The sequence below is a fragment of the Falco peregrinus genome, chromosome 14 (assembly GCF_023634155.1).
Source record: "Falco peregrinus isolate bFalPer1 chromosome 14, bFalPer1.pri, whole genome shotgun sequence".
Classification (NCBI taxonomy): Eukaryota; Metazoa; Chordata; class Aves; order Falconiformes; family Falconidae; genus Falco; species Falco peregrinus.
The window spans coordinates 863,579-886,939 of NC_073734.1; the positions used below are offsets into that span (position 1 = coordinate 863,579).

The 23,361-nt window shown below is 49.3% G+C and overlaps 1 protein-coding gene and 1 long non-coding RNA gene across 2 annotated transcripts; both read right to left on the minus strand.

Annotated features, from left to right (window-relative positions):
• Positions 1-1,832: 1,832 nt before the first annotated feature.
• On the minus strand, positions 1,833-3,459 carry LOC129785661 (uncharacterized). Its single transcript, XR_008749830.1, has 3 exons — positions 3,294-3,459; positions 2,408-2,511; positions 1,833-1,918 (listed from the first exon to the last, which is right to left on the minus strand). It is a non-coding gene; the product is annotated as an uncharacterized LOC129785661 (long non-coding RNA).
• A 5,666-nt stretch (positions 3,460-9,125) lies between these two features.
• On the minus strand, positions 9,126-14,277 carry LOC129785684 (E3 ubiquitin-protein ligase RBBP6-like). The gene is made up of 3 exons (XM_055818985.1): positions 14,059-14,277; positions 11,728-11,827; positions 9,126-9,183 (listed from the first exon to the last, which is right to left on the minus strand). The coding sequence occupies exons 1-3, from the start codon at positions 14,222-14,224 to the stop codon at positions 9,126-9,128; spliced, it is 324 nt and encodes a 107-aa protein (XP_055674960.1). The 5' UTR covers positions 14,225-14,277.
• Between the last annotated feature and the right edge of the window lie 9,084 nt (positions 14,278-23,361).

Genomic DNA, 23,361 nt, shown 5'->3' on the forward strand with positions numbered 1-23,361 from the left:
GTCGCTGGGAGGGTATTTGAATGAGTCGCTGGCCGTGCTGTTGGCTGATGACATGTTTGCAGGAGCTGGGGGATATTCTGGAGCGGGGCGGGGGTATACCCAGCAGATGGAGGCTGACCAGGTGGAAACTGAGGAGGTAGTGGTGGTGGTGGTACCGCCAGCGGGAAAGGAAGCGCCTGGGGTGGGGGAGGATGCAAGGGAGGTGGAGGCACAGGTACAGAGGCTGCTGTTGATGATGGCAGTGTCGGGGCCTGAGTCCTCTGGGTACGTGTGCTACGTGGATGTCCTCCATTTGAACTTGCAGAGAAACCCAAACCCGCGTGTCACTGTCACACTCTGCCCTGATTTTAAAGAGGAATGTGAATGAAGCGGGAGCACGGTGGCGAGCCCTTCTTGTTCTCAACCTGAGCATTTTTCTGGCAGCTTCCTGTCCATTTGAGCCTACCCTCATTTCTGGATCCTCACACTTGCCTTCCACATCCTCACCCCAAGTAGTTGCCTCAGGCTTCTCCCCCTACATTCAGCTTTGTGACTGTGGGCAGAGGCTGCCCATGCTTAAAGGAGACTCCTATCTCCCAGGTGCCAGGTGCCCACGGCTCCTCTGCCACTCCTCGATACACTTCCTACTTCACACTTCCGAGCTTCAAAGTACTGCACAGATATTAACCAAGCTTCTCTCCAACTTCCTTTCAGTTCTTCCCCACAAACTTCCTAGGTTGTTGCCTCGTGATGATCTGTTTGGCCTGGTCTTGTCCCTGAACTGTTCTTTCCTTGCTTACTGAACCTGAGAATTTTAGGTATCTCTGGGACGGATTGCTGTGTTTTCTTTGGATTTATCTTTAAGATTTTATAAACACGATGCACACTTATAATCTATCCATAACAAATACATACCAAAAGGAAGAACTAACTGGTAGGGCAATAACAGCAAAAACAGATTCCTCTCTCTCCAACGGAGAGAAAGCAGCTTGGCTATTTGAGATGACTAGACTAAAGAAATTCAAAATGGTCATAAAAAAACAGCACTGACTCTTCCAACAATTTGCTCCATCACTAAGTCATTAAGAATCAAATGTTGGAGGCTGACTTCAATTGGGAAATCAGTTTCTTCAGCCCTATCCAGCCAGTAAGTAATTCGAAAGGGTGGCTTTGCACCTCATCCTGTCGTTATGTTTAATTTTGATATATACTTACGGTTTCCTCCAAAAGCGTTTCTTTTTCAGAGTCTACTTTTGGGTCACATACTGGAGTTTTATTTGTAATCGTTTTACTGCAAGCACAGATCCCCTTTGTTAGAGCCAACTCAAGCTGAGCCACTTAAAAATGAATTGCCACTTGTATTCTCCACAGCTATCTGTGCATACGCATTTCATTATAAATCAGCTACTGTAGAAGTAATGTAGGTGTTACAGCCTGGTTTAACAGGTTACAAGTCGTCAGAGACTGAATTTCTGTGAAATACTTACAGTCCCCAGCCTGGTCTGCCACCTGCTGAGCGAACCGCACTGGCTCTCATCGGATGACCTTTTGGAGTGGGGAGAGGAAAAAGAAATAAATCCCATTCAGTTCATCTGAAGATAATTTTTTTAGAAGAAATTCTAAAGTTACGGTCACTCACCAGGTGTGGGTATTTTTTGCTCTTGGGGGCCCAGAAGACATGGTACTGCCGGTTGTCTTGCTACAGGAACCGGAAAGCCCTTGTGAATAAATGCAAACAGTTGGAAAATAAGCTCTAATAAATACTGTATTTCAAAAGCATATGTTGAAATAAAACTTAACAGACCGCTGACTGACAGAGAGGAAGATTTAGAAAGTTTGGTGGCAGTCACCTGAGCAGCAGGTGTCACAGTCACAAGTGGTCGTGCAGGCAGTGACGGCGGCTGTTGCTGCTGCTGCTGCTGAATCTCCTTATGGAGCCCTGTTGTGTAGCCGGTTCCATTGTGGAAGTTGTTCACAGCCTAGAGGCAGAAGAACATGGACAAAAAGATCAAAGTGTCAGATTATGATGACAATAGATGAAGAAAAGCCTCCACAGGGTAAAATGACTTGTATAGTCCTGTACATGCTATCAAGCCTAGAGTAAAGCAGCACACAGAGATAGGAACACATCACATGAAACACTGCTATTAAGGACTGGTAGCTCAGAGTATCTGTAGTTAAAGGACTTCAGTGTTAACAGCGAATCTGAGAGGCAGGCAAGCATGTTTAGACAAAAGTTTGACCTGAGTTTGCCTGATTATCTCTAAAGAGTTGTCAGCTTCTGTAACAACAGACAATGCATTTGAAAAGTAAATGCAGCCTTATTCAGTTTATCCTTCTTTAAGGAGATGTCAATAATTCCCTCCCTTTCAGCTTTTTACAAACAGACTTTCCTTACAAACAGTTGATGAAAAAGTCACCACGTTACCTGGCGCAGGAAGTTGTTGGCAACTAAAGCGTCAGGAGAAACACCTGTCTGATGACACGCCGGGCAAGTATGTTCCTCCGATTCCAGTAAAGCTGTTCTAATACCTGTGTGTAATTAGAAGCGTCAAAATAGGTTTCAGCCAAAGTAGGGAAATCTTTGGGGTTCTCATCAATTATAAGAACACACAGACGATTAATGGCTGGATATGGTCTTGAATGGAGAGCATGAAGCTATAAATGTTCATTAGTGTAAAAAATGCCCAGTATGCAGCAAATCGCTATACAGTTTTGACATTTCCCTGTTGTAACAGCTGAAGACCATAGAGTGGGCTGTGTCCTGATGTTTGGACTAGTCTTTTTTCTACTACCGAGTACAGCAAGAAGCCACCAACATCAAGGCTAATGAACGAAGCACATCTCAAAAAGCCATGAGTCGGTTCGAGTTTTGAAGGTTTAACCAACTCCTGTGGCAAAGAATGTAGATTAAATGCCCGACTGCCTCTTTGTGGCGGACCAGAGTCAGTCACCAGAGCTGGCTCTATAGTTGTGTATGAGAGAAAGAGCTGTGGACAAACTACGTGCATTCCATATCTAATACTGTATTCACCTGCACAATTATGCAGTCTTCTCGTACTCGACCTTCCGCATGTGAAGAAGATTTGATTAGATACACAGAAAGGGAAAAAAGCTCTTTGGCCTTTGGGTTTTTTTTTTTTCCCCCCCCATTACGGAGAAGAGGCCTTTCCTACTCCGGGCGTACTGAAGTATGAAATAGACCTGGTAGCACAGGTGATCTCCTATTCCTGCTTTCAGAAGATCTGATGTGGTGTTTTGGATTAAAAAACACGGGAGGGGAGTTTACTCCTTACATTACATTACGCACTTACATTCATCACAATAACTTGCTCCACAGCATGGAATAAGCGCTGCATCCGTCACTGGATCTTTACAAATGGGACATAACAACTCGTTTGGAACAGGCCTGTCTGCGGAGGAGGAGGAGGGCTCCTCTGGTAAAAAGGGTGGCTTTTCCTTTTTCTCTCTAGCATAAGCTTCCCTGGAGGGCAGGTGGGGAAGGAAAAAGAAAAAAGTGAAAGATGGGAAAGGAAAAATTTTCCAAGCTTTGGATTTTATCAAACAAAGGTAATAGATGGAAGTCTTCTCACTCCACATTGGCTTTCTACAACGTAGGCGTTTACGCTAAATGACTTCTCTAGAGCCACACTATCAGAAGAAGAAGGAGGGGGGAACATTTTTCCTTCTGCAGAACTCTCCCATCCGTTGGATCAACTACGAAATGAGCTCAGACTAGAAAAATAATTGCTTGACAGCTAGAGAGCAGGGGGAAGGAATCCCACCTCTCCTTTGCCAGAGGGTAAGTGCAAATTGCTGGATCAGGGTAAAGTTCGTCCCCAAGTAATTTCATTTTGTAAATGAAAGAAGTCTGTGCTACAGCTTCTACAACAGGAGATCCATGACAGAAAAAGGGAAGTGCTACCGAGTGCACTTTCCAACAGCCACTCCTGTCAGCACACAGCAGTAATTTCTTAGTTTATAGCAACAGGAACACTTCAGCCCGTTTCACACATGAGATTTGTTAAAAGTCAGAGGAGGAGGAAATCTCAGTCCAAGGGCTATTTGTTAAATTTTGCAAGAAGCCTTTGAAACATAAACCAGAAGCAAAATGAGCATTCAGAGAGAATGATGCCAGCTGGAAACACTACTGAAATGCCTTGCAGAAATACAGGTTCTTAGCACACCCCAAGGTCAGCCAGCTTCCCGGGGCATGAACAGTAGGACTACTCTATTTCAATATGGGAAAGTATTGCAGATTTTAAGGTTAAGATACGACGGTAGTGCTTCCTCCCTCGTAATTAGAGGCTGGCCACCTCGGCTGCATTGCCACTCAGACATTTACGCATGGTTGCTCTCATTCGCATTTTGGTCGGTCCGATTAATTCCATACTTACGCATTAATAGTTGGTATTGCGTATTTCCCAGCCTTTGTCAGCATGGCACCTTTTGTGTTGGGATCCTTCACCTCCACCAGGAAACTCCTTGGAATTCCGGTGCTCCTTTTAATTCTGCGAACAGGCTCCACATTTTTGTCCTGTTGAGAACAGAAATGCAGACATCTCTCCTCTTCAGACGCACACTTAAAATGACGTTTCAGAGATAATTTTAAGCAGCGAAAGCCTTTAATCCCCTCCTTTTACCTAACATAATGGCTGCTCGACTCAAACTCCTGCTTTCCCCAGCGAGCATAGCCAGGACGTACCACAGGTTTGAGCAGAGTTTTGAACCCAGTCGTCATTCTTTGGCTTAACTTCAGGACCCTTCAGGGTGAAACAGCCCTTTGCTCACCGTCCGCTCAGAGCAGAGGCACAAACCTGTTCCCCCTCCAAAGCCCCTGGGCAACGTGTGAGAGCTTAATTCAGGGTCTCCAAATCAGCCCCCACGGAAACTTACATTCACATCTATATAGGAAGGCTGAATTCATCCCTCCTGCACGTACATTCAGGGACTGATGTTAAACGGCATGAATATTCAGCCAGAGGCTTCTGTAGTTAAAACTGACAGATACTCAATAGACGGGGTCGACAGAAACCTCTTGTTTTTAGAGGAAATACCAACAACTTTGAACTGTCATTAGAAAGAGTTAGAACCAGGAACATTTCCAGTACTATTGAAATAGTTACAAATATGTATGAAAGTTCACTGAGAAAGATCTATGGACATCTTTAATGTCTGTGACCTAGAGAAAAAAAAAGTTTCACATTTAGAATTCCAAGTTTCCCTTGAATTTGGGAGGGCTTTGCAACATTGCCATGTAACATTTTGCCCCGAGAGAAACAATTCTTACTGGGAGTGTTCATGTCTTTGTCACATAAATGCCAAGGTAAAAAACCCTAAGAGCTCGGTAACACCAGAGGCCTGCCCCAATCTTACCCTATTTACCGGGCAGTTCTTGGCATAGTGGCCAGGTTTTCCACAGCAAAAGCAACTGGATGATGGTGGAGGCAGATCCAAGGGTTCCCTCAAGTAACTAGAAGGTTTGGGGAAAAAAAGGAAAAGGTATGCATGTGTCTCTCTTCTTAAAAGAAACATCTCCATACTTTTTCCATAACCTTTGAAGATCACATTTGATACTTACTTGGATGGATCGTATTCATGGCAGGACTGTATCATCATCGCCTTTATCTTATCCTCTTCGGAAGCATTGGCTTCAGCCAGGTTGGCAGTCTGTTTAACAGGTAATGGTTATTTGACACACACATTAGGCTACAAATAGGCTCTCTTTGTACCTTACATAAAGACTTGTGAAGCCAATCCAAGTTTTGTCCAAGCGGACTGAAGCTATGTGTAGAAAAAAGCCCACCAGCCAGCATTTTGAAGCTGGTCTTTAAGCTCCAGACTAGTCAAAGAAGCTAGCCATGGTACATTTAACTGAGAAAGATGTGTGCAAGTAGCAGTATTTACATTCTGCAGTGTCAAAAGGACACACAACTTCAGAGTCGTGGCAGTTGGTTTTGCTTGCTGAAATTCAGCTTCAGACCCAGAAGCATTAAAAGGAATCAAGCTTTCTATAATCCCTCAGCAAGAGAAAAGATTCTTTTCAGCAGACATCTGACCATCATGTGCTGTAGGCAGTCCAAACCGCACGGTTCCGCCCCCTCCCCCACCGCCACTCGCTTCTTCATAGGAAGTGACTGAACTACAATTTTTTTCCAGTTGTCACTGTCCTTTTAACACGCAAATTGTAATATAAACCTTACGCAGAACTAGATCTTTGAACTATGGAAGCCAGATGGTTTTTTTTACACAGTACTTCTTCAAATGTTTCTATTACACACTAGTCCAGATACAAGCAGGGTCAAAGGGGGTGACTGTAAATTATTTGGAACTTCAAGCACCTATCCTACAGACCAACTGCTCATGTTTTCCTTTTTACACGCATTCACTCACGAAAGCAACCAACTAGTTTCCACATGTTATTTCATCTAGCTGTTCCATATACGCAGGAACATAATCCAGATCTCCATCTATGAAATCATTTCCAGTAACATTTGCAGAGAACTTTTATAGACACTTGACTGATTTGTCTGAACCCAAATGGTTTACAAAACACATCCAAAACCCACAACACATTTCTAGGAACAGACCACCATTCAAATATGGCATTCAATACATAGTCATAACAAAGCAGAAAAGTTCTTACTACACATTGCCTCCTGTGCCAGCCTGCACTAAAGAGGCTAGGGTAACAGTTCGGAGCTGCTTTGTTACCTATCTCCGTATTTCTGAAATCTTTGAATTTCTCAAAAGCTTGGACAGGTTTCCACATTTTAGAGTAAATTTCACATGACTTTACAGAACCAAGGGACAGCCCTGAGGGAGACCAATGTCTTTTGGTGGCTGCTTCCCAAACTAATTCTGCACACACCTCCACCCCCACCCCCACCCTGCCGCAAAATGTTAATTAACACAATTAAATTTATTAAGAAAATAAATAAATGCAGCGAGCGAGGGAAGACGTTCCCAGTGGGAAGGATTTCTTTCTCTTGGACATGAGCTCTGGCCTTCATTTTCAGAGGAAAGAACTAGCTCCTCTGCGTTAGGCCCTGCCTTCTCTAGTCTTTGTAACTTTAAAGACTATGCTTTTAATCACTTCTGTGGCTAGCACTGCGCCTCTTCACCAAGTGCAATCACTAGTGTTTCCCCAGACAACGTTACACGTTGCTGAGCATAAAATACAAGCAGTTCCATTACAAAATATGCTTTCAGGCGGTCACGTCTGCTGATGTGCCTCGCATAAACACTGGCACAGTCCTATCAACAATTAGGTGCACTTGCACACTTTTCACAGTCTGCATGTAAACAAATTAGGTTGCGTCGTCCTCTATCTGTATGCCACAATTCAAGCAGTCCCGCACCATTCAAAGAATGGATCTGTAACTGTAATGACTGAAAATTCAAAAACAGCCATGCAATTGTCCATGTTCCAGAAACACGTCTGTTCCGGCTGTTGCAAAGGCCCTAGAAATGTCCATGACTTACAGCCAATTAAATCCTGCTGTAAAAATGGTGTTAGTTTCCAATGAACAATGAGCGGGACGTATGAAAAATGGTAAACAGCTTCTGAAGTGCTGCTTCTTTGTGTCTTGCAGATGAGTAACACTGCAGCATTACACTGAGGCCAATAAGGTGCTCCCCTTCCATCTTCCCAAGCTGGGAACTACTCTCTACAGGATAGTATCAAAGTAATATTTTAAAGTTAGGAGAAACACTCTGAATTATTAACAATTAATGTTTTGCTCATATTACAGCAGTTATCCAGCTAGAGAGCACAGTGTAAGGTTTGAAAATACAAGGATACACACCCACACCCACCCCTTTCTTTTTAACACGATTTCACAAGCAAGTACATCTAAGCATACCTTAATAAGCTGGGCCAGAGAAAGAGGTGCGGAAGGGTCGCCAATCTATTCAGAAAAATTAAACACATACTCAAGTTCTACAATCAAAACAGAGCAATAGTTCACCCCTACTGCTGTATGAAAGCCTGCGCTATATCCTCTGAGTGTCACTGGAAGAGCCACCTCCAAGCCAGTGGAATTTATACTTGTTCAAAACAAAGTCCAAACCTTAAACAGCTTAAGTATGCCTACGTTGTTAATGAGAAGAAACTAAAGCAACCAACCCCTCCTGAGATCAACCTATTGCTCAGAATACCTCAGAGGGGGACCCTTGTCAAATGCTCACAACTGCTTAAAAGACGGAGGGTTAAGGAAGCTGTCCATTTGCAGCTCGAAAGGATCTAAAAAAATTATTTCCGTTTATTTGAGTAGGAAGTGTCACTACAGGAAACATTGTCAGTGCAGTTTATAAATTAATCAGTTAATAGCTCATCATTTACTAAATGCACACAAGTATGATTCATGAATGCAGTATAGTTTTTGCGCTGTCTTTCATTTACTTTCATTAGACCCCAAGTTCACGAATTTCTAGATTAAGTTATCCTAAGAGCTTACAAAGTGATCAGATCCAGTGACCTAGAGCTCATGTAATGCCTCACTCCATTCTAGTGAAGAACAAGCAGTTATACTTACAGATGAAAACCAACCACCACCACAAAGTAATGTTTGTACTATGAGGGCTATTTTGAAATGCATCGTTGCACGTAGCATACCCCCCAAGGGCCAAGTGGAGATCTAGGCCATTACTAGTCAAGTGTCTCCTCGAGTTACTTATTCATGTCTTAGCAGCAGAACAACAGTGTTTTCTGACCGGAAGAAAAATGCTGCCCCTTTTCCAAATGTAAATTCAAAGTGGTGGCGTACTGAAGAGTGGCACCAAGTTCAGTGGTGCAAACCTTGAACCTACAAGCTCTAAAAATGAGCATACATTATCGGTACAACACACAGTCACACAAGAAATATTCTAGCCTATTCAGTACGAAATGCAATGCGTTGCTAGGCACAAATACCATTATTCACATTAGAACCGCGCAAATGTTGGCATTGCTCAGTTTTCACTATGCTGAATCAAATACATTGGATTTACAGCATACACTATGTTTCACTGGAAAGTATGTTTGAGATATATATATTATAAATATTATATATAAAACATATATATTTTATATATTTTTATATACATTAAAAAATTAGTACAAGGCTACATTTCTTAGAATTAGGTGCAGCATGTAGCAAAAAGTTTCAGCTTGTGTTTTTACATACCTCTTTTGATGTTCTACTCGCTGGCCCAGTTCGACTTCTAGAAGAAGAAAGAAAGATGATCAGAACTTAAAATAAAGCACTCGCAACCAACATAAAGCAGGGAAAACAGTTTATAAAACCTGAACATCAAAACATTGTGTACTGGTAGTCTTATGAATATGGAAATTTATTTCTATACATAAAGTGTGCTCTCCTGGTGCATTCAGTGCAATTGAAATAAAACCCAAAATCCCATTCCTTCTTTGCCCCCAATGACTCTAAGATACAGAATACAGCAGTGCAAGGAGAAGTCCTCAGATATTTTCTTTCTGCTCTCTAAGTACCAAAACTGTGAAGACTGTGCTACATTTTTCTGTTCTTAAATAGTCAGCCATCCAAATACGAAGGCACCTTCAGGCAATCTGTATAGCCCCACTACCACAAATAGGTACCAGATAGAGCACTTTGGTTTCTACACTCCTCTGACAAAACGAGAACAGTTGTCTGTAGAAAAGTGTTTCTTGGTGGAAGCCCAAGCACTGTGTTCAGGTACCTACCATACTTAGCCTAAAGTGACTACAAATAGCAGTAGAAACATCACCTGAAAGCAGTTCCTAGGATTTTCTGAGATCGAGGAGGCCTGTGTTAAAAAAGTAAGAAAAAAAGTCTTGATTACCAGAACTTCCTTTAAGATCATCTTGAACATGCTACAATATTTTAGGGAACACTTATGACACACAAGCCCTTGCCGAGATTCCACATACTCATTGGTCTGTACCTGCATGCTACTCATGAATCAAACATGCAACCGCCCATCTAGTTAACAAACAATTCATACCTCATCCAAAGCGTCCCACGAGCAGAGGCAACCCAAAGGCTGCTGTGCAAGTCCTGCACAAATAGAAAGGCTCATACTTCCTGCCACTGCTACACCACCACCAGGCTCGCAAGTACAGCCACGTACCTCCTGAAGATGAGGAAGCGCGAGGAAAAGCTTTAGATTACCACACCATGGTTTCTTCATCCACTTGCCTTGAGGAAGATACTACAAGGTGACTAACACATTCCTGAAGGCCTCTCCACCATGACAGCATGCATTCACCATTCCCAAACATTAACAACTCTACCAGTTGTTTCCACAATGGTTCCAGCTGAAGGAATAGAAAGCTGACCTGCCTGATCCATTTGCAACTTTAGCAGAGCAGCGGCATTCATCCCTTATCCCCACGTGCAGGTGCTTCTTGGATCTTTGATGCTAGTGGCACCTAGCCTCTCATTTTAGGGCAGCATTCCAACACCAGGAGAGGGTGTCATCCAACCAGAAATGGAGGCTATATTGACAAGACAGCACTAAGCATCCCGATCTAAATTAACCCCCCAAACAAGGCCATGCTTAGCAGCACAGTGCTGTGGCATCCAGAAACTCTTGGCAGTGCCTGAAAGCACTAATATGCCCAAAGCTTACAGGAGAGCCACATAAATTCAGGGGGGTTTGCTTGCAGATGCTTCATGGGTACTAGGATGCTGCTGTACTGTTTGTTTGAGACACACTGAAACTCGCCGGTATACTTTATTTATTGAGAACTAACATTAGAAAGACACGGCATAACCACAAGTCAATAATATCTACTAATGGTGGAGGAGAGGTCTGTCTTGAAGAAGGCTGGAAAACATGACCATTCAAACCATGCTGACGCAGCTGATACAGAACTGGACTGGACGAATACATCGATGACAGCAACAATGCTGTAGTCAGGCTTACATTTGAATATCTGCAATTGTAATCAGATTCTCTGTCCTCCATAAATCTGAGGAATACAGCAATAATACCTGGAGCACAGAGAGCAGCTTAGGGTGAAATCAAACTTAGAAAGGTAACTACTAACATTTGGGAATGTGCTCAACTGCTTTCTGAGCTTCAGGTTTGGAAAAGATCAACTGCTCCTTCACCGTCCTGGCACAAAAGGCAATACGCTTTAGGACGTTGCTCTTTTTCTCTTGCCCGACACAGGCATTGTCTTTAGGAAACTAATAGGAATCACTTAAGAATGAAACTTCTTGTTCGCACGGTTTGCCAGCTGGCCACTCTCAGTCTTTCCTCTGGAGACAGCATGCAGCCCCGCCACCCCCACCCCTCTGGGGTGTAAGAATACCCTGCCCCCCCGCCCCCAAACAAAGGAAGCAGTCAAACACTGGGACTCGGACTGCTGGCAGATGGGAACCAATTACCAGTTCACACTGCAATGTGTCTCTCCGTTTACTCTAAAAGCAATACAAGCAAAAGCATAAAATAAGGAATCTCTCTGCATAGAGGAAACAGGACGGAGAACTTGACTCTCAGAAAAACCAACCCCAAGAACAAACCCAATTCAAACGTCTGAACAGCTACCACTGTTGGACTTTGAATGCCACGTCCCAGCGGGCTGAAAAATCTAAGTCTGCTTTGGGACAGATACATTCAAATCTGCCCTGTCACAACACAATTTAACAGCAGCTTTAACAAGAAAGAGACAACCGGAATGCCTCCGTAAACCAACAGCCACAAAGAAGGTGAACACACTGAAACCCCTCCCAAAGAACACAACGCGTTATGGCTACTTACCCAAGGTCTGTCTTGCCGGTAGCTTTAACTCCTCTAACAGGGACTCTCCTAACAGTTACCGATGAGTGCCTTGGAATCAGGGCATTGTCATCTGTGTATTCTGAAAACAACATCAATACAGAGAAAGCATCAGTCAGTTCGTAAGAGTGATATTAATATGTCATGACATAGCACTTCAGGGAACCCTTTACGGATAGAAAAGCAACATTTTACACACAGCGTCATGCTTTTATCATGTCCACACACTCACGGTACCTTTCCAGAAATCTTCAGGTCTGATAGTCAAACACAAGCAGCAAAATCTTTTCCATTTGTTTTGAATCGTTTCAATGCCAACAGCAAAATGGTCTCTAAAGTCACTAAAGCAGAGTCTGCTAAAACATGAGGCTCTTTCCTGATCTAACTTTCATTGCTTTTGCTCCTGTTAGCTTACAAAACCCTAGAACATGTCTCTATAATAGCGAGCACGGAAGAGGACACCCCCACCCCGCCTCCCACCTTTTAAAACACATCCCAACCATCCATTTTGCCTTCCCACCATCTTCAAAAAGAGTCCACCATCTCTTTTTTTTCCCCCCAGTGATGTGTAAAATCCTGTTTACTTTTAGCTTCTATTAGCATTGCTTCTACTACGAGATTTCCGTGATCACGCGGCTCGGAAAACTCTGAACAAGTTGGCCATCTTCACTCAAGGTTCACTGAAGGGTCTTTCCAAGATCATGCCAACATTTAGTCAGGACTCCTGCACAAAGTTATAAAACCCACTACCATATCTCCACAGGGAGGATCTCCAAGAACCCCCTTTAGGCAGAGCATCCAGGCCTAGTTCTTTCCTTCATCTTCTGAAGGTGACTTTAAGCACGTAGATGCTGTCCAATAAAAACGGAAAGTCACGGTTATGTATAAAACCCCAAAATCTGGCATACACATAAATGACACCGAAATGTATTCCTTAGCTTTGCTCTGACAACCGCTGGGGGATTTTTGCATTTTCACGGGGAAAACACCCTTACAAAAGTTCCAGTAAGCATCTGTGTCACAACCTGTACGTCTGCCTCTACCTGCATGTCTGTCTCTACTGCTGTATATGACACGCGATCCCGTAACACCCCCAAGACCCCTAACACCGTGCTGTTAAGTCTGCTCACAGATACTCTCCTGAACCTACTTTACCTATCTGTAGGTAAACAGCGTCTTTAGGTCCAACCACTTGAAAGGCTGGAGCCAAAGTTACAGTTACCGCAGCAGGCATGTTATTCTGTTTAAGTTTTAATACATCAAAGAGGAAGAGGAAAAAATCCTATGAGTACACATTGTAAAGACAAGACTGTTGTGGGAATGTCACAGAACCACAGGAAAAAAGAAAAAAAAACCCCAACCGATAAAATTTGAATGTTTAAGGAATGGAGATGGTTTCCAAGTCTTTGTATTTCTGACAAGTCATATTCCAAAGTCTTTAATCACATGCAAGCTTTGCCAGACGGTAGATTACCAAACTGAAACAGCACACTAAGTAATACAAAACCATTACCGTCTCTGAGAATCAAGCACCATTTCTCAGATTCAAAAGAACTTAGGGTTTCTCTAAGAACATTTCTAGGTATATTCACCATAACTGATCTGCCATAAAACTTCAGTACTGCCCTGACACCGTTGAACACGCAGTACCACGACAAAAATGCACCGTTTGAAAGAAATGAAGAAATGATGCTCAATAGCATCTGAATGAATGTGTAGCATGGTGCAGCAAAGAAGCTGTATTAGCAAGAAATGCCAAGTATACTTTAGACAGAACACTCGTCTACAAGATGGCTTTCCAGGGTCTGCATAGATTCTCACTCACAGATACACTCTTGATCCAAAACGTTGCTACTGAGCAGTTTCTGCAGCAGCCAAGCACCGCTTTTCCAATGCGGTGGAGTAAAAGTAGCTGAAGACAAATTTCAGTCACCAAACCCACTTTTTTTTCCCCTTTAAATTAGCCACCCACTCCTTTTCTATCATGTTCAGCCTTCTCTGCCGGCTTTCAAAGAAATCTGGCAGGTCTGTGATGACAAGGCATTGTCCCACATTCCCTTATCGTTTTAGCTAGAAGGGTTCCCAGAAACCAAACCTCTTCCACGCGCGGTGTCGCACACGGACCCCGTACGCTGCTGTGCCTGGCTGCGCACACAGCCCTGACGGCAGCTGCCAGCGCACAACCACGGAAGAGCAGCTCTGAGGCCCCAGCACAAGTCACCGCTGCCGGCCGTGGCCCAACCGCCTCACTGGCCGCCTGCGCCATCGCCAGCCGGCCGGTCCCCGGTCCCCGCGCCCGCCGCCCCCACGCACCTTCCATGGTCTGGGCGTTGGTGACCTGCAGGTCGCAGTGGGTCGCCTTCAGCCTCTCGCGGCCCATGATCTGGCGCCTGAGGTCGCGCAGGGAGATGTGGGGGCCGTGAAAGGTGACCACATCGGAGTTCAGCCTGGAGGAGAACTTGTAGTGGACACACGACATGGCCGGGGCCAGGCGGTGCCCGCTCCGCGATGGCACCTCACGCAGCAGCTGGCCTCGCGGCCCCCACAGCAGGTCAGGGCCCACCGAGGGGCTGGGGCCAGCAGCGCGGGCTGAGCCCGCCGGCTCCTCCTCGCAGCCCCGGTGGGAGGACGATGGGGACAGGCCCTGGCTCGGCCTCCGCTCCCTCCTCGCACCAGCGCTGCCAGGCCAAGCTGCTCGCTATGGCAACCCAGGCGGCTCCGCATTGTGACAGAGGGGCTCAGGGGGCCACTCAGCGCCCCTGGGGGAGGGGCCTTCATCAGCCCCGCCTGGGCCGCCGGTGTCCCTGCTGTCCCCCAGCCTGTCACCGCCCCGTGCCCTGTCACCCCCCAGGGCTGCGGTGTCCCTGCTGTCACCCCCTGGGGCCTTCACCATCCTGCGTCACCTGTCAGCCCTTGCGCCTGTGGGGGCTCTCCCAACAGCCCTGGGCACATCACTGCCCCGTGCCCTGTCACCCCCCAGGCTGTCACGGCTTGCTGTCCCCTCCTGTAACCCCCAGGCTGTCACGGCCTGCTGTCCCCTCCTGTCACCCCCCAGGCTGTCACGGCCTGCTGTCCCCTCCTGTCACCCCCCAGGCTGTCACTGCCTGTTGTCCCCTCCTGTCACCCCCAGGCTGTCACGGCCTGCTGTCCCCTCCTGTCACCCTCGATGCTGCCACTGCCTGCTGTCCCCTCCTGTCACCACGCAGGCTGTCATGGCCTGCTGTCCCCTCCCAGGTTTTCACGGCCTGCTGTCCCCCTCCTGTCACCTCCCAGGCTGTCATGGCCTGCTGTCCCCTCCTGTCACCACCCAGGCTGTCACTGCCTGCTGTCCCCTCCGGTAACCCCCAGGCCTGTCCCTGCCTACTGTCCCCTCTGGTCACACTCCACACTGCCACTGCCTGCTGTCCCCTCCTGTCATCCCCAGGCTGTCACTACCTGGTGACATAAGCTACATAAGATAAAAAAGAAAAAAGAAAAAAACCAAAACGAAAACGTGCTTAGGTGAACACCAAAACACCCATGACTTTCTCAGACTCTTCACTACCCCACATGTGAGTCAAGGGACAGGATCTCCCAAAGGCTCTTTTGCAGGCACTTCCTGAAGACACCCCCCACCCCCCACCCCACCCTGCTTTTCTACAAGTGCACAAAGAGGTGAAGAAGAGTTTCATGTTTAAGTTAAAGGAGGCAGTTTCTGAAATTAGCTTAGGTGAAAAAAACAAGGTGGTGTACTCATGGATTTTCTCCTCTGCAAAGCCATGAAGAAAACATGAACCGCAGTCCCCAAAGGCAAAGGAGCAAACTGAGGGAGAGCAGCTCATCGGCGCCTTTCAGAGCTTCAGCAGTCTGGGGAAATGGGAAAAAAACCCCATACAAAGATAAACAGCAGCCAAGAAGCACTTTTATAAAATGCATATTGGGGCCTGTTCCAGACCTCAGAATGACTTTCAATATTGCTTTGCATGACTATTAGACCAAGGCCTAAAGTGGCGTGATAGCTTCTGCTTGCCGGGGCATGAGAAGATCACTCAAATGAGCGACACAGTAACAAGTAAACACCAAAGGCAACAGCGGAGCTTACCATTTCCCTCCACTGGCGACCAGCTGTGCAGTAAACCAGCTTAACCAGCCTCCCTAAGGATGGCTCTAAAGTCACTGAAAAGGAAAAAAAGAAGGTAAGTTCCTAGCCTGGAATGCAAAGGCACCATCTTGGCTCCCAGGCAGGTGGCACTGATGGCCCAGCAGGGTCATGTCCCCACGTTCCAGGAAAGATAAAAAAAGTGCAGGACGTGTTTGTGGGGTGGGTTTGATGCATCCTTTCCGTTTGGTGAAAGCCTGAGGAAGGATGTACCCCACGGTGGGACCGGTGGCACTTTAGACCTGAGGTTAAAAAAGTGCTGCACATCAGTGACACTGCCCAAGCTGCTTTCACCACCAAACAATAAAAGATTTGCTTTCTCCAGTATGGTGGGAATGATGCCATAAAGTCGGTCATGGAGAGAAACCCTCTAAGCCTTGCTTGCAAGTTTCAGAAGGCAGGCATTCTTTATGGCAGTGCTGGGAGCACGGGGGAATGTTTCCTCTGAGCGTGCTCACCCAGTTACTCGAGGGCACGCACTATGGACAGCAGAGCACTTGCACACTCATAGCGCATTACACATGCATTTTCAGTCAGGCACGGGGTGGGTTACAAGTTTCTTGCTTTAATACAAATGAGCACACACCCTCAGACAGCACTGCTGAGGTTTTTTACTAGCTCCCCATGCTCCCCAAGCGGGGCCTTGCCCTCTCTCGGGGGGCTATCTGAGTCAGAGGTCGCGATCTCCCCCCACAACAATTACCTCTGCCCGACTTCCAACCAACATTCTGCGGATCGCAGCACTCTATCGGCTTGTCTCCTCCTGTGGCCACAACGTCCTCACCCAGAGGCTCTTTCTGCATCACTGAAGAGAACGGAGATCTTTTCCCCATCCATTCTTTGTTCGCCCTCATTCCCAAGGCTGACTCCCTGGATGCAAAGTCCCTTAATTTGTCACTTCTAACAGCTTTAGAGAGTCAGCTTGGCCTAACCTTTGTGCGCAGGTGTGTTTAACGTAGAGCTAAACACCAAATCAGTGTGGTAACTGGGGAGCTCAGACATCTTGTCCCTTTGCCGAGCCAGCAGCCTTCCCTTAACAGAATCCCTGGACAGAAACGTATATACAGTGGAATCTATACGGTGGCATCAAACGTCCGCCCAGACACCACATCCGTCCCTAAAATCCTTCCCCCCAAACAACCCTGAAAGACTTCCCTTGACCCCCTCCTCCACCCTGGCTGTTCCTGAAATCATCCCCCACCTCCACCTCCCCGCCCTGTCCCTAAAACCTTTTCCCCCAGACCCTGGTCCAGCCCTCCCCCACCCTCGGCCCGTCCCTAAAATCCTTCCCCCAGCCCCCCGGTTCTTCCCTAAAGGCCTCCATTAACCCCCCGTCCGCCACTAAAACCCTTCCCCCAGGCCCCCCAATCTGTTCTCTAAATAACGCACACACCCTCAACCCCCCCCACGCCCCCCACCCCCGGTGTATCAATACACACACACCCACCTCCCCCCACCCCCCACCCCCCCCCACACCCACTCCCACAAACACACATCCTTGCCCCACCCCCACACACCCCGCTCCATCCCTAAACACCTTCATCCATTCCCACCCGTCCGTCCCTAAACCCCTTCCCCCCGCCCCCTCCCCTGCCCCCGTCCCTCTGTCCCTGGCACGGCCCAACTGCCCAGCACCACCAGACCACTCTGCCCCAAACACCGTAAGGCAATGGTTCCCACCTGCCAATAGCAAGTTGAGGAACATTTTTTTTTCTTAAATAGAGAGAGTTTTACTTCATACGATGCCGACTACGCCAAATTATGTTTTGCTGACTGACTGGATACACAGCAAAGCTGAACTCTACATCAAATATAATCAAATCTATCAAATCTATCAAATGATGGAATATATCAAACGCAGTTTCTTATATTACAATAAAAGAAAATAGCATGCAATATGATAAAAGGAACCAGTGGCAGTTACTGTGAGCAATATGATAAAAGAGCAACAGAAGCGAAGCATCCAATTGTTATTCCAAAGTGTTAACATGCCTAAGGAAAGGAGACATCACCAATTCCCACCCCAATTCCCTTCGGCTGGGAGCCCCCTTGCAGCTGGTGCCAGGAGTCTCTCGGGAACTGGGAAATTCCCCTGGAGAAGGTGCCAGGAAGGAATTCTCTTGCTGCTTCCCACCGTGCATGGTAGCCATGTGAGGCACAGCGCAAGGGTACTGCTCCCTGCTTTCTGTGGTGAGAAAATTGACACAGCACTTTAGAACTCATACAGAAGCAAAAAACATGGCTTGGGAAAGTGCAGGGCTGCTCCCCTGGAGAGGGTGCCAGGCAGGAATTCTCTTGCTGCTTCTCACCCTGCCCTGGCAGCCATGTGAGGCACAGCACAAATGTGCTGCTCCCTGCTTTCTGTGCTGAGAAAACTGACCTCTTTTCAGTGGCAATAATGCACAGCCCAAAAAACTCACCTTGACAAAGTGCAGCAGTGCTCCCTGGAGAAGGTGCCAGGCAGGAATTCTCTTACTGCTTCTCACCGTGCCCGGGCAGCCATGTGAGGCACAAAAGAAAATTTCTGCTCCCTGCTTTCTGTGGTCAGAAAACGGAACCATCACTTTTGAAATGGTGCAGAACCAAAAAAAAGTCACCTTGTCCAAGTGCAGCACTGCTCCCCTGGAGAAGGTGCCAGGCAGGAATTCTCTTGCTGCTTCTCGCCCTGCCCTGGCAGCCATGTGAGGCACAGCACAAATGTTCTGCTCCCTAATTTCTGTGGTGAGAAAATTAACCCCTCACCTTTTCAATCATATAGAGCCAAAAAACCCTCACCTTGACAAGTGCAGCACGGCTCCCCTGGAGAAGTGACAGGAAGGAATTCTCTTGCTGTTTCTCACCCTGCCCTGGCAGCCATGTGAGGCACAGCACAAAAGTGCTGCTCCCTGCTTTCTAAAGTTAGCAAAATTGACCGTTCACAGTTGTACTCATGTTGAGACAAGACTTTCTTACTCAAAAGCAAAACCCAAGAAGCCACGTAGCCTTGGGAACCCCCTTGTCCTTCCGTGTGGCTGGTGACTTCCCATGGCTCTTCCACAAGGCAGGACAGATAACCACGAATTTGGAAGCCCACGTTAGTTCAAGTACACTGAGTCCTCTGACAGTCACTACTTAGGGGCCAGCGGTCCTCTCACCCCTCCACAGATCTGCCTGTTAGTCCTCTAGCAGTCATTCCCCATGGAGGGACCACAAGTCCTCCACACCTACCCACCAGCTCACCAGAAATGAGTCAGTCCACGCCAGAAGTGACACTGCCTGACCTGCAGGAGATCTATTAGACCAGTATCGATGGTTTCAAGACAGAAAAGCCCACCACCATCCACCAGCACAGCAGAAAAACAACCAGAAGAAACATCATACACAAACCAAAGGCACCCATCCAAACCCCACAAAGGCAAAATAGCTGAAAAAGGCACTCTCTGCAAAAAAAACCCACCACACAGATCACAAGATAAGATAAAAATGCCATAACCCCAGGAACACAGGGCCAACAAACACAGATTCTGTCCATAACAGTAACACACTTTGACACTAACTCGCTTGACCTCTGACATACTTGACCTTGTTGCCCCCAAACCACAGCACATCGTAGCCCTAAGGCAACACAAAACGGAGCACAAAGTCCCTGAAGATCTCCGCCAGGGCAAAAGCAAAGCACAGAGCCACACAGGAGGGTGGGGTTGGAAGGGACCCGTGGAGGTCCTCTGGGCCAAGCCCTCTGCTCCAGCACGCTCGCCTCGAGCAGGTTGCTGAGAACTGTGTGCCCTTGGCCTTTGAAGATCCCCAAGGACAGAGACTGCACAACCTCCTTGGGCAACCTCTGCCAGCATTTGATCGCCCCGAGGGGGAAAATTTGCCATTTCTATCTCTCCTTTCACTGTACCGCATTCCAGAACAGCCATGAGATGACAAGCTCAGGCTTGAAAGCCAGTGCTGTGGCTGGCCTGAAATTCTGTCCCCCTTTTTTTCATCCACTAGTAGCTAAAGGAGGACAAAGAAGGATTTCTTTCAAAGGAGAACTTCTCTTTTCCTCTGTCCTTCTTCTCTACCAGTGATCTGGATTCTGAGTGCTGTGCCACTGTCCTAATGGCTGGGATAGGGATACTTCTTGTAGGACAGGGAGGAGGTGACAGTGGAGATGATCAGGCTGGGGAAGCTGAAGGAAAACGCAAGCAACTGGAGTTGCCTGGAGCAAGAATGGCCAGCTTCCGAGCTAGGTCACCTCGTGTCCTCAGCTCCCATGCAGGAGCTGAACCACACACATGGACTGCAAAGCAGTGTGACCCATAGAAAAAAGTTTGCTTGGCTCGGGATCGCCCAGGGGCATTTAACTGCAATTCCGCCCTTGTCAGCAGGAAGGAAACATGCCCTGCAAGCACACACTGAGGCACGACACCTTGCCTGGGGCTAAAGGGTACCTCAGGAGACCTACATGGGACCCCCCAGCACCTGGATTGCTGGCTGGAGGATGGGTAGGTCAAAGGACCCTGATGGGAGCCCTGCAGGCTCTCATACATTGGACCAACGGGCACCTTCCCTTGTCATACAGAGCATCCTCTCGGATGCTCTGGACAGTTTCTGGTAGATCTCTGGAGAAGAGCTTCTCCCCAGGCCTCTCCCATGGGCTTGCTCACCCCCGGAGCCCTTCCCAAGCACAGCCCCAGCAGGTGGATGCAGCCGGCGTTGCAGGGAAGAACAAGCAGCACGCACCACAGTCAGCACTGCGGGAAAGCTGGGACCCCAGACACCCACCCAGGCTCTCCAATCCCAGCCTGGCCCACAAGAGTGCCTTTATCTCCCTTTCCCAGAAGTGCTGAATTCCCCTTCCAGCATTAGCCACTGGACCCACGCTGCTTCTTGCTGCAGTGTACAACAGCCACAAGAGAATTTTCTAGATGTCTCTGATTTCCTGCATTTTTCCTGAACAGGGCGGGTGTGTAACTCTCTGAATCACTTCTATTTGAAGCAAGGCATTGCTTAGGGTCAACAGTGAAACGAGACACGGGCCATCAAAAGCTGACTACTTTTCCCCTTCTTTGCCATGGTCACGGCCTACCCCACAGACTCGCCCCTGGCCGTGTCGGCCACCGGCTGGGTGAAGGTCATGGCTAACAGGGCAGGGGCTCCTGTGTGGCGCTCACCCAGCCCTGATTGCCAAGGGTGAAGCCTTAGCACCCAGGTGGGATAAAGCCTTCCCAAGCAAGGGTGGTGCTCCAGGGGCACCACAATTCCTGCCGAAGCTCACCACACATTTCATTTCCCTGTGGCGCCTGGCAGGACACGAGCGGCTCTTGACTGCTGCTAGTCCCCCCGTCTTTTGGTAAAAATGGAAGTTTTTCCTCCTGCTGGGCCTGCTCCAGTTCCAGCGCCTTGGGGCCTGAGGCCTGGCACGGCCTGTGTGCCAGAGGCCTTCCGACCGCTAGGCCGGCCTCCACCAAGAGGAGTCTGCCTCAGGCCACAACGGTCACCTCTAGGAAAAACGGCTTCTTTTATCGAGCAGGGCCCTGTCCAAACCCCAGGGCAAAGCGCTGGCCGCAGGCGCAGGGAGGTGGCCCTTGCCCCCTGCCCTGTCCTGCGCGGGGCTCCCCGGGGCGAGGCAGGCCCGGCCATACTGGAGAGGGCCCCAGCCCCGCCCCGCAGGCCCCGCCCACTTTCCGTTGGGCTCAGACCGTTGGTCACGGGGAGCCCACGGCCACCACAGGCAGCAGGGCAGAGCCGTGCTGGCACGCAGCGGCGCTGGCAGGAGGCAGCCTCTGGCCCAGCAGCGCTGCCACAGCACCAGCACCCCGCTTCCCAGCCTCGCCGTCGCCGGCTGGGCCCCCTCCTCGCTGCACGGCCAGGGCCCTCCTCTCCCGGGCAGGATGGGCCAGGCCAGCTGCTGCTGCGGCTCCAGGTGGGCTCCCCCCGGGCTCGGGGACACGCGGGCACAGCTGGGCCACGCAGCACTGGCGTTGCTCATGCCCGCCGCTCTCTGCTCTGCAGGGAGGCTCTCAGCGACGCCGAGCCGGTGCTGAGCGCGGACGTGCGGCTGACCCGGGGCCGCAAGAGGAGCGAGAGGCGCCTGCTCCTCCTCCACGAGGAACTGGTGGTCGCCAAGTTGCGGTAAGACCCTCAGAGCCCAGATCCTTGCCCCCAGCCCCGGCCCAGGGACACCCTGGCACCAGCCCCAGGCCCCGGCCCCTCGGTGCTGGAGGCACCAATGTCCGTCCCAAGGGCAGGTGGGGGACAGGGCTCTGCGCGTGGGGACCCAGCCCAAGGAGCCCCCCTCCAGCTCAGTGCCCGCCTCTGCTCTCTGCAGACATGGCACCAGCCTGCGCCCACAGCTCCGCCTGGCGCTGGACCAGCTGTGGGTGCTCAGCAGCGGGAAGGAGGCTGCGGGGCAGGAGGGACAGGAGGAGGAGGAAGGCACCGATGAGGACAGCACCTCTGTCATCCTCGCCTGGCCCACCGGCTCCTGCATTGCCACTTTTGGGTGAGTCGTGGTCGGGCAGCAGAGGTTCCCAGCCGTGCCCACGCCATCCCATGAACACAGGCCTCTGCCTTGCGTGCAGAGCTGGGCAGGGAGCAGGCAGCCCGGTGGAAGGGAGGGAGGGATGTGGGATGTTTCCCCATCCTGCATCCCCTGGTCACCTTTTGGTCCCCAGAAGGGAAGGGCAAATGCAGCCGCTCAGGCAGGACAGAGCGACCCAGGGCTTGGACAGCGCCTCTGTCCTGCCCCACAGCACAGGGCTGTGCAGGCACCCACCTTTGCCCAGGGCTGGGGGCAGCAGGGCCTGACGCTCTCTCTCCTCTCTATCTGCAGATCCCAGGCACTGAAGGAGCTGTGGGTGGCCACGCTGCTGGGGTAAGCCGGGGGGATGCTCCAGGAGAAGCTGGATGGACGGGGGAACACAGCCCCCAGCTGGGGAAGGTGCCCCCGTGGCTGCGAGCAGCTCTCGGGCACAGCTGCCTGACAAGAGACAAGAGACGGCTTGGGGCTCACCCAGCTCTCTCCCTCTCCCTTCCCGGTGCACAGGACACCAGAAGGACGCACGGGAGCCCGCGTCACCCATCTGACATCCATCAAGCTCCTGGAGAGGGAGCTGAGCCGCCGCCACGCCGTGAGTGTCTCTCTGCTCTGGGCCCTGTCCCCAAGCACTGCTCCTGCAGCCGAGCAGCAGAGCCATGGCTGCTCACCTTCTTCCCCTCCTTCTCTCCTGCCCAGTGGAGGACACTGCGCGCCAGGAGCCTGGAGAGGCTGATGGAGGCACAGGCAGAGGTGAGAATGGCTGCCTTGCACCTGCCTCTGGCTGCGCCGGGATGCGCAGGGACTGGGGTGAGCTTGTGTGGGAGGGACAGAGGGTCTGATGGTGCCACTCAGGGAGCAGAGAGTTTTGGGAAGCCAGCAGCACGCCAGCACGTTCTGACTGGTGACACTGGGAGGAACCCTGCCACATGGGGAAGAGAGCCCGGGAGGGCAGAGGGTCCCAGCTCTGCCG